Genomic DNA, 11,633 nt, shown 5'->3' on the forward strand with positions numbered 1-11,633 from the left:
CTTTTAGCCTGTTGTTGCTCGTTCATGTCTGTTCTTGGTGTTGGAGTTTGTCGAATAAATTGCCCCCCAAAATGCGACTTATACTCCGGAGTAGAGATGCACCGATCCGACTTTTTCAGTTCCGATACCGATACCGTGGCTTTGCGTATCGGTCGATACCCGATACCGATCCGATATTATGGTTGACTTAACAAGCTACATAACTCTACATGTGGAACAGAAAAGACCAAAGGCAATGGCATCAGGCAGACTACACAGTTATTTGCTCTAAATTAGGGGTGTCCAAACTAACGGTCCAGTTTTTATTGGCCCGCAGCAAATTCTGAAAACATAATTGAATATGGCCCGCACAAGAAGCTTGAGCTCAGCTTCTCAGTTTCCACACTAGATGGAGCCCGCCACACAAAGCGTTTGACGTCCCATTAACACCCCCCCGGAAGAGAAGCGAACACGCAGCGTTTGACATCCGATTAGCCTCCGCCCACCCCCATTCGGGAGAGAAGCGAACGCGCAGCCTTTGACGTCCCATTAGCAACCCGAAGAGAAGCGAACGCGCAGGGTTTGACGTCCGCTTAGCAACCCGGGGAAGAGAAGCGAACGTTCGCTCCATGTTTGCGTTTGTTTAGAAAACTCTCGTGGCATGCGGCACACGTGCTGCTGACGTATGACGTAGCCCGCGTCCCAATAGATTAAGGAAAGTATCGGCTCACAGATCGGCTGTATTTTCCGATATCCGATCCATCTATTTTGTTGATATCGGGGCCGATATCCGATCCAGATATCGGATCGGTGCATCTCTACTCCGGAGCGACTTATATATGTTTTTTTTCACATTTTGGGGCATTTTATGGCTGGTGCGACTTATACTCCGGAGCGACTTATAGTCCGAAAATTACGGTACTTTCCAAAATTCAAGTGGACCTAAGTGCGCAGGGAGCTTAATTTTGTCCGATTGCGCAACTGCAGCGCTCCGCCGAACGCGCAAACGTAGCGCGTCGCCGACCGCGCAACTGCACCGTGCTGATCGCATTATTGTGACAGAACCGTCGCTGAAATTTAGAAAATATTTTTAAAGTCCTGATGTACTTTCCAAAATTTAAGTGGACCTCAGTGCGCAGGGAGCTTAATTTAGTCTGATCGCGCAACCGCAGCGCACTGGGGGCTCAGTGTCGCATTGCTTTAAGAGCGTCTTTGTGTTCCGAGTTGTAAGATGACGCTGCTCTCGAGCCATGCCCATCTGAAGCAGTTCCTGATCCCGTTCGACTTTCGATTTCCCTTGCACAATCCTCGTCTTTTTTCTCCAACACTTTCCAAGATGAGTCGGCATCGAGTATTTGTCTCTGGCCCCCTGCCTGGGAGAGGCACTGATGAGAGGCTTAGTAGATTAGTCTCCCTTAATCGATGGATGGCTGGGTTCTGTAAGAAGCAGGGACTGTATTTCATAGATAACTGGCCTTCCTTCTGGGGCCGCCCCGACCTGCTGAGGAAGGACGGCCTTCACCCTAACCGTGAAGGCGCCTTCACTCTTTCTAGGAATATAGATTACTGTTTGAGCCACACATGACAGGTCACTTTAGAGCAGGCCGGGTCACAGGTGATTAGACCACCTGTCAGGATGGGTTTGGAGTCTGTTAAGATAAAGTTAACTAGCGCTAGGCTAGACTCCCAGCATGCACATAGCTCCTTGTGTAGACTAGAGCGTGATAGTTTGAATAGTGCGACAGTACACATAAACGCACTTTCTACTGGGGTAGTAGACAAATCCAATCATTCCACCCCGACCGGTTTTGCTGAGGAAACGGTGCCGGTTTCAGATAATTCTACACGTGTAACAAATATTTACTATCAGATTCCCACGGTCGTATCAGCCCACCGCGCTAACAAACATTTGAGAGGTGATGTCAGGCTTAGAGAACACAATCTTACTCGCATTTCGTATAAATATCCTTCGATAAATACGCACCCGGATCGACCAATTACACTTAAACTTGGTTTTATGAATATTAGATCGCTTCATACGAAAGCCATTCTCGTTAATGATCTCATCACAGAACATAATCTAAACGCTTTTGGTCTCTGCGAGACCTGGTTAAAACCTAATGAACTGATGCCGCTTAATGAGGCCTCGCCTCCAAATTTTGTGAGCTCGCATGTGGCGCGTCCTCGAAAAAAGGGTGGGGGTGTCGCCCTCATCTCGAATTCCGAGCTTAGTTTTAGGCCTCGTTCGATCAACGTATTTAAAACATTTGAGGTTCTCATTGTCCGATCCACCGCTTTACCGTCATTTTATCTTGTTGTTATTTACCGTCCACCCGGGGCTTACTCTGGCTTCCTGGATGAATTTTCAGAATTTGTGGCTGATCTCGTAACCAATGCGGATAATATAATTATCATGGGCGATTTCAACATCCACATGAATTTACCGTCAGAGCCACTTACTTCGGCGTTTCAGACTTTAACTGATACCTTTGGTTTTACGCAAGCTGTACAGGCAGCAACGCATAAGAATGGAAATACCATAGATCTGGTATTATCCCGAGGACTTGCAACCTCAAATATAGCAGTACTGCCATACACTACTGTTTTGTCTGATCATTACTTAATAAAGTTTGAAATTATAGTTCCTTGTCAAAGACAAGAGAGCAATCAGCATTATAGGAGCCGTCATTTCAACTCTATGACTGCAACTGCGCTATCTGAAATACTGTCGCCGGCAACCACTAATTTTCTCACATACGCCGACTCTATTGATAATCTTACGAATGAATTCAATGCGACATTGTTAAATGCCATTGACTCTGTGGCGCCGTTACGTCTGAAAACTCGCCGTAGAGTGCCTACTCCATGGTTCACAGATGAAACGCGTACGCTTAAGCAATTATGTAGAAAGCATGAGCGCAGATGGCGTCTAACCAAACTTGAGGTTTTCCATCAGGCATGGCAGGATAGCCTCCTGAAATATAAAGATGCGCTTATCTTAGCAAAAACTCGATATTTTTCGCAAGTTATTAATCTCAATAAAAACAATCCGAAACACCTATTTGATACAGTGGCAAAGCTGACTCTGCGCCAGCCGACCTCCGATAGTTCCTTCCACTCAGCTGACGAGTTCATGAAATTTTTTGCTCAAAAGATTGAATCCATTAGGGATGAGATCAAGAATAGCATTCCAATCGCTCGGTCGAGCACGCCGTTTACCAACGCTGATGATCATGCAACAACCCTCTCAACTTTTAAAAGCGTGTCTCTTGAAAGGCTTACACAAATTGTTAGTGCGGCTAAACAAACAACATGTTTACTCGACCCTCTTCCAGCCAAACTACTTAAAGAATTATTTCAAATTTTAGGACCGTCCGTCTTAAATATAATCAATCTGTCTGTCTCCTCTGGGATAGTGCCAACAGCCTTTAAAACCGCTATCATTAAACCGTTACTTAAGCGACCAAATCTTGACCCGGACTGTCTCAGTAATTATAGGCCAGTTTCAAACCTCCCATTCATAGCAAAACTTCTTGAAAAAGTAGTAGCGCAGCAGCTTATTGATTACATGGTCGCCAATAATCGATACGACACTTTTCAGTCTGGTTTTAGAGCTAATCATTCCACTGAGACAGCACTTGCGAAAGTGACTAATGATCTCCTCGTAGCTATGGATTCAAACATTTCGTCTGTACTGTTACTACTCGATCTTAGTGCTGCCTTCGACACTGTAGACTTCGATATTTTATTAGGGCGTCTTAAAAGTTGTGTTGGTATTTCAGGGTCAGCACTAGGCTGGTTCCATTCCTATCTATCAAACAGGACGCACCGAGTGGTCCATGGCAATGCGTCCTCGGAGCTCTATAATGTTACATGTGGTGTCCCACAGGGATCGGTTCTCGGACCAATTCTTTTTAATATTTATATGATTCCGCTTGGGGACATAATACGTAAATATAATATTAGTTTTCAATGCTATGCGGATGACACCCAATTATATATGCCGTTATCGATGACAGATCCGCGGGATTGTTGTAATCTTGAGAAGTGCCTTGCGGAGATCAAGCAATGGATGTCTCTCAACTTCCTTCGTCTTAACCCAGATAAAACTGAGATGTTGATAATTGGTCCAGCTCGTTATCAACACTTATTCAAGGAAACCGCTATAACTATAGATAACCGTACTATCACTCAAAGCGATACTGTAACTAATCTCGGGGTAATATTTGACCAAACTCTCTCCTTTCAAAAGCACATTAAGAATATAACCAGAATTGCGTTTTTTCACCTTCGTAATATTGCAAAGATTCGTCCGATCCTTTCGACCGGTGATGCGGAAACTATTATACATGCGTTCGTCACGTCGCGCCTGGACTACTGTAATGTACTATTTTCGGGTCTTCCTAAGTCCCGCATCAAAAGTCTACAGTTAGTACAAAATGCCGCTGCAAGGCTGCTCTCTCGGACAAGAAAATTTGATCACATTACCCCAATACTAGCCAACTTACATTGGCTTCCGGTCCATTTAAGATGTGACTTCAAGGTTCTTCTATTAACCTATAAATCGCTGCATGGCTTAGCGCCTTCATATCTCGTCGACCTAGTTGTTCCTTATGTTCCGTCTCGTAACCTTCGTTCGCAAAACGCTACCCTTTTAGCGACACCGAGGGCTAAGAAAATGTCTGCAGGCTCTAGAGCATTTTCTATTCGGGCTCCAGAGCTTTGGAATGCCCTACCAATGGATATTAGGACTGCTACCTCAGTAGAAACATTTAAGACACGTTTAAAGACACATTTCTATGACATGGCCTTTAACTAACCTGTAGTGGCCGATTCGGCTGGAGTTTGTTTTCTCTCCCTCTCCACCCCCTCCCTCCCCCCTCCCCGGCCGGGGAGGTGGTTAGGTGGTACCCATGCTGACAGCGGCTATCTGGATTCTCGTGGCCAATTCAGGATAGGGGAACTGCAGCTCAACCTCCTCGAAGAGCACTGCCAGGACAATTGAGGGCTCCTTTCGGCAGCCCTCTGCTGTGACATGGACATCCACTTTTTATTTAATTGATTTTCATGTTGTATCATTTGTGCCCTCTCTGCATCCATTTCAACCTGGTGATCCTGAAAGGGGGATCCTTCCATCTGTGGTCCCTTCTCAAGGTTTCTCATTTTCCCCCTGCTAGGGGTTTTTAAGTTTTTCCTTGCCCTTTTGGGAGCTTAAGATCAGGGGATGCTTTGAGAATAATTGTCAATTTCTGTCTATGTGAAGCCCTTTGAGACTGCTTGTGATTTAGGGCTATACAAATAAACTTGACTTGACTTGACTTGGCCATGCTGGCTAAAACTTTTGCTAATTAGGCAAATGAGTAGGCAAATGATGTGACAAAAGTAGCGCCAAAATGCTGCAGAAAATAAGGCGGCTGTTGTTGCAACACTGCTGCCAGCCGCCCCGCCCCCATATAAAACACATTTTCTCAATGGATCTACACGATTCATTAAAATGATACTCCCGACGGAACGAAACACGGAAATCCGCGGATCCGCGGAAGATTCTCATCCCTGTTAAATAATTTAACACACACATAGGGCGCACCGCATCATAGGGCGCATGCATGCCATAATTTACGGTGAACAAAAAAAAAAACATCACCGGAGCAAGAAAGTGAGTTTGGGTGTACTTTATTCTACTGTTTAACCATATACTCTACTCTACTGTACTGTACTGACATTATTGTTGATCGATATTCATATGCAAATTCATCCAGGGATCCTAAAAGGGCTGACAATCTCTCTCCCGAAGATTCCAACACAAAACATCACTCTACCACCTCCTTGTTGGCACCGTAGCCTTAGTTGCATGGGGTGATTGTCAAATCAACCATCCACAACTCCATCCATCTGGACCATCCAGGGTTACACGGATTTCATCAGTGAACAAAACAGTTTTCATGTATTATTTGGCTTACTGGAGCCGTTTCTGCTTGTGTGCAATGATAGGGGAGGTCAAAAAGATGGCTTACGCACAGCTGCAAACCTCTGAAGGACCCTACATCTTGTTGTTCGGGGCACGTTGGCGGCACCAACTGCTTCAAAAAAGTATCTGCTACTACGACAGGACAAGTAGTTTCCCCCTTTAATTGGACTTACCTGCTAGGTAATTAGCAGCGGTGTCTGCAATTGGTTTCAGTGAGATAAAAAGCCCTGACTGACACACATCACTTTCTAGGAGTTTAACTGACAAACAAAATATTTCCTACCTTAGCACTCCTACACGCTTTATGCATAATAATTTGGAACGCAGTGTAAACTTCCTGATCAGCCCCAAAAATCTCTAAGAAAGACTGCGATTCACACACCTTGCTCCACCACAGATTTCCTTTCCATGGAAAAATATACGTTTACTCACCGCCTGTAAGCCAGGAGGGAAGCTGTAAATGATGCAGATACACCCGTAGCCTTCATGACCTGGGAGCTGCAGGGCGGGATCCCGCTCGACAATCATGGTGCCATTGGCAGGCTGGTTACCGATCAGCTGGCCGTAAACGAGACGACACACAGGACATGCCCTCTTCACCTTGAAAGCTTGATCCAGGCAGCAGTGGCAGAAGGAGTGGCCACACTTCTCCAGGGTAGTCTTGTCTACAATGTCCCCCATGCAGATGGAGCAAGATGTATTGTCATCCGCCTCGCCGTGGGACGATGCTCCACAGTCTTTACGTTGGGCTGCCTCGTGGAGCACGGAGAAGGCCTCTTCTTCTGCAGCCTTGCGGAACTTCTGCTGCTGCTGTCTCTGAGAGCGACGGGACTGGGGCTGGGTTGGCAGTTGAAGCAGGTTCCCCTCCCCGTTTGGCTCCAGGACCCCCACACAGGGCAGCAGGGCCCTCTTCCTCTTGGGGACGCCCTCCTGCTTGCTCATCTCCTTGCGGGCAGAGCGGCACAGATCAATGAAGGCTTTGCGAGTCTCGCTGGAAACGGGAGCGTCCGCCACACCAGCGCGCCTGGCACCGGACACTGGCTGCAGCCTCACCGCACAGCAGCCCCCCCTCTCACCTCGCCGGACGATGCCAGCGGTCATGCCCTGCTTGTGCTGGAAGTCGAGAAGCCAGGGCCTGCCAGCGGCGGCCAGGTAGTCCCACACAGCCTGTGACACCAGCACCTCATCACTTCCCTGGCCGGCACGCACGCTCATCTCTTCAGATGAAACTGCACATAAAGTGGGTCCACAAATACAAATGTTGTCCAGTACACGTTGCATTCTGTCGTCTGGGCTTCACATGTCACATTTGTGCGTGGCGCCACGTAAGAAACAACTGACACGAACTGCGATCAGCTGATCACGAACGGCAGCTGTAAACAATACATGACTCACTGGCTTAACAACGCACTCGCGTACACGCAAACATAAACTGCCGTTACCTTGTGAGCCCATAAATCCTCTCAATGGCAACGGAGGCTTCCAGCGGGCGAGAAAAGGCGAGCAAGACACGACGATTGTGCGGCGAAGTCAATGTTATCGCAGCTGCTCGGTGGTCCGCCATTCTTCGACGGAAGACTTAGCGATTTCGCAACATCGGTTCAGCCGTCAGTTTTCCTAGTGATATCCAACAATACTTTTAAGTTATTATCTGCACCTTGTCTTGTACTCGCTAGCTGAGCTCCGCTGTCATTTGTTTGTTTTGATCCTTAAGCTAGGGGCGAGCCTTGCTAGCCAGTGAAGCTAACGCCTGACAGCGAGGAGGAGAAGGCGGGGGCTGGTGGTGCGCTTTAAAAGCGCGTTGTCTTGTATTGCCACGAGTTGGCGTCCAAAATTGAACTCTTATGCTTCTCAATAATGGAACCGTCACTTCTGCTGATAACGTCTTTGGACTTTTTACGATGCGACACAGCGCCCTAGACACGTAATTTTGTACATTTAAAACTTCCTTGGTTAGAACAAAAAAATATACTGCGGCCGAGCCTCGAACCCAAAAAAAACGTACCCCGGAAGTTCGTCAGTGTTGATGTGATTGGCTGGAGGGGCGGCTGGCTTTCCGTGACGATGGTGACCGTCAGATAATGGCACACTTTATGAATTTAAATTTAGGACAAATATGTACCAAATATGACGCTTACTGTTTTTATAAATAACTGACAAATTACCGATGAAACCGCGTTTCTTGGTATTTTGTTGTGTGCATGCACTTGACACGTTCACGCTCCGCTTTTTCTAAAACTGTACTTATATGCACCAAATATGAAGCTTACTGCTTTTACAAACAACTGACAAATTACCGACGAAAACATGTTTCTGAATATTTAGTTGTGTGCATCCACTTGCAACGTTCACGGTCCACTCTTTCTAAAACTGGACTTACGCACGCACACACATCTGTAAACACACGCGCGCGCACGCATCTGTAAACACGCGCGCGCACACATTCACACATCATCGGTGCGTCCACTCTCTGTACGTGCAAATGCTCCTCGCGGGTAAAGAAAAATATTTTTTTCGCCCAAAAACCTAGTCATGACACATACACAGCTGTTGGTTAGTTGGTGATCGCAAATGGGCCAGGTGAAACACTTTGTTTCTGTAAACCTCTGTAAACTTTAACATTTTCAAATGATCACTTCACTGATGAGCTATTTTTATGGTCCTTGGGAGCTTCCTAGTACCCGTGGGCACTGGGCACCAATTTGGTGACCATTGTGCTTGACCAGCGGTCATCAACCTGTGCCAGTGGACATACCGTATTGACCCAAATATAAGACGATGTTCTTTGCATTGAAATAAGACTGAAATAATAGGGGTCATCTTACATTCGGGGTCTAGACATTAGAAATAATGGGGGTCGTCTTACATTCGGGGTCTAGACATTATTTATACCCATTCACTTGTGCGCAGCGGTAAGTTAAAGGTTGCTGGTATCGACTGAGTATGTTGCTGGGATTGTGTGCGTCTTTGACACAAAGTGAGTATATATATTTCATTGTTACTACTGTCCAGGGACGTGCGGTCAGAGGATGCAAGGGATGCCACGCCTCCCCTGCCATCATGACAAGGGGAAAAAAGAAATTCAATTATTTTTATTATAAAGTCATTTTCATTTCAGTAGTTTTGTATCATTTTGAACCAAAATTGCTTAATTTTTATAGTTATTTTAAAACTGAAGACGATTCGCTCGGAAGAGCCAACTTCCTGCCTTGCCTCCTCTGAGGATTGCGTAATCACACGGCTGCCTATGCTGACAGACTATGCCACAGGTGTCAAAATCAAGGCCCGGGGGCCAGATACGGCCCGCCACATCATTTTATGTGGCCCGCGAAGACAGATTGTGCATCAAATTTGTGTCATTACAGGAATTGCAAATTGTCTTCACTTTTAATAATATCTTTTTAAAAAATATGTAATCAGTTTTTACTCGTCTGATTTGAAAACGTGTTATTTGTCAGTTTGTTTTGTAGCTTTTACTGTATATAATTCGAGGTGCTCATACATTTATTTTGTTTTGTAGCTTTTACTGTATATAATATGAGGTGCTCATACATTTATTTGGGTTGACAGTCCTAATGGCCCTCCGAAAGAAGCTATGACCACAATGCGGCCCGCGAAAAAAATGAGGTTGACACCCCTGGGCTATGCAGTTAGACTGAACTGCTGTCTGTCTCTATGTCGCTGTTTACCGTTTTTTTCCATGTATAATGCGCCCCCATGTATAATACGCACCCTAAAAATGGCATGTCGATGCTGGAAAAAAGCCTGTACCCATGTAGAATACGCACCCAAATTTTGACATTTTTATTTTTATTTTTTAAAGTCCCAATGATCGTCACACACGCATCTGGGTGTGGTGAAATTTGTCCTCTGCATTTGCCCCATCCCCGTGTGATTTTGATCCATCCCCTGGGGGAGAGGGGAGCAGTGAGCAGCAGCGGCGCCGCGCTCGGGAATCATTTGGTGATCTAACACCCCAATTCCAACCCTTAATGCTGAGTGCCAAGCAGGGAGGCAATGGGTCCCATTTTTATAGTCTTTGGTATGACCCGGCCGGGTTACTTATTAAGTCCGTAAACGTAAAATTATTTCAGAAAAAAGATCATCTTTGGGAACAATTCTGCCGGTCAGTATCACTGCGCATGCAGTAGCAAACTCGATAGCAAAGAACTATGTGAGACTCTCAACGGGATCACCAATATTTGAGTGATGTTCCAGTTATTTATCACAATTATCTATTTTTATATAATATAAATTATAATTATCTATTTATTATTCACAATATTCATGGTGATCTTTCTGGTGATTTCTTAACTAGGCTGGATGTATTTTTTTAAAAAAAAATAAACTTGACTTTTGTTGGCGTTGATTTCTCCGACTGCTCAGAAAGGTACCAGCGCGATCAGTTAGGTTAAAACGAAAAGAGAGGAAAGTGACGTAAAGAACCATCCGTGACAAGATTTTCTTCAAAAATTGTTGTACCATGATTTTCTTAAAAAAAAAAAAAAAGAAAATATATATATATATATATATATATATACCGTTTTTTTCCGTGTATAGTGCGCAAAATTTTACTAATTTATTGTCCTAAAATCTGGGGTGCGCATTATACATGGGTACAAAAAAAAAAAAAAAAAATTTTTTTTTTTAATTTTTTTTGCTTTTTTTTTTTTAAGTCCCAATGATCGTCACACACGCAGGGAGGCAATGGGTCCCATTTTTATAGTCTTTGGTATGGTCTTAACTAGGCTGGATGTAATTTTTTTTGTTGGCGTTGATTTCTCCGACTGCCCGTAAACGCACCACCGCGCTCCGTGCGCATGGAGCGTGTTTGAAGTGAACAGCAGAGAAGAAAGGAACAAGGCAAAGTGTTGTGAAATAAAATATTACCTGTAATACGGATTTAGGTAGAGAACTGAACTCTCGCTCTTTATATAGCTGACGTGTCTTGCTCATCCGTTTCCAGCATCAGCATGCCATTTTTAGGGGTGCGTACTATACATGGGGGCGCACTATACACGGAAAAAAACGGTATATTTTTTTTTTGTACCCATGTATAATGCGCACCCCAGATTTTAGGACAATAAATTAGTTTAATTTTGCGCATTATACACGGAAAAAAACGGTAAGTGTTCAAACATTGTGGTTATCCATCCATCCATCCATCCATCCATCCATCCATCCATTCATCCATTCATCCATCTTCTTCCGCTTACCCGGGGTCGGGTCGCGGGAGGGACTCCCAGACTTCCCTCTCCCCAGCCACTTCATCAAGCTCATCCCAGGGGATCCCAAGGCGTTCCCAGGCCAGCTGAAAGACATAGTCTCTCCAGCGGGTCCTGGGTCGTCCCCGGGGTCTTCTACCGGTGGGACATGCCCGGAACACCTCCCGAGGGAGGCGTCTAGGAGGCATCCTAATGAGATGCCCGAGCCACCTCATCTGGCTCCTCTCAACGTGGAGGAGTAGCGACTCTACTTCAAGTCCCTCCCGGATGACCGAACTTCTCACCCTATCTCTAAGGGAGAGCCCGGACATCCTGCGGAGAAAACTCATTTCGGCCGCTTGTATCCAGGATCTCGTTCTTTCGGTCACGACCCATAGCTCGTGACCATAGGTGAGGGTAGGAGCGTAAATCGACCGGTAAATTGAGAGCTTTGCCTTTTGGCTCAGCTCTCTCTTCACCAC

At 45.5% G+C, this 11,633-nt stretch overlaps 1 protein-coding gene across 4 annotated transcripts in view; it reads right to left on the reverse strand.

Annotated features, from left to right (window-relative positions):
• The window catches only part of dtx3 (deltex E3 ubiquitin ligase 3), a 63,151-nt gene extending 55,187 nt beyond the window's left edge, over window positions 1-7,964 (reverse strand). For 3 of the 4 annotated variants that reach the window (XM_061298258.1, XM_061298276.1, XM_061298267.1), the window contains exons 1-2: window positions 7,390-7,964; window positions 6,380-7,176 (exon numbers count right to left, since the gene is read on the reverse strand). In XM_061298258.1, coding sequence (XP_061154242.1) covers window positions 6,380-7,176; window positions 7,390-7,402 — 810 coding nt within the window. In that variant the 5' untranslated portion in view covers window positions 7,403-7,964. The remainder of the gene's footprint in view (window positions 1-6,379; window positions 7,177-7,389) is intronic. The other variant, XM_061298249.1, reaches the window with a different exon arrangement.
• Between the last annotated feature and the right edge of the window lie 3,669 nt (window positions 7,965-11,633).

Source organism: Syngnathus typhle, linkage group LG2 (assembly GCF_033458585.1).
Source record: "Syngnathus typhle isolate RoL2023-S1 ecotype Sweden linkage group LG2, RoL_Styp_1.0, whole genome shotgun sequence".
NCBI classification, from domain to species: Eukaryota; Metazoa; Chordata; class Actinopteri; order Syngnathiformes; family Syngnathidae; genus Syngnathus; species Syngnathus typhle.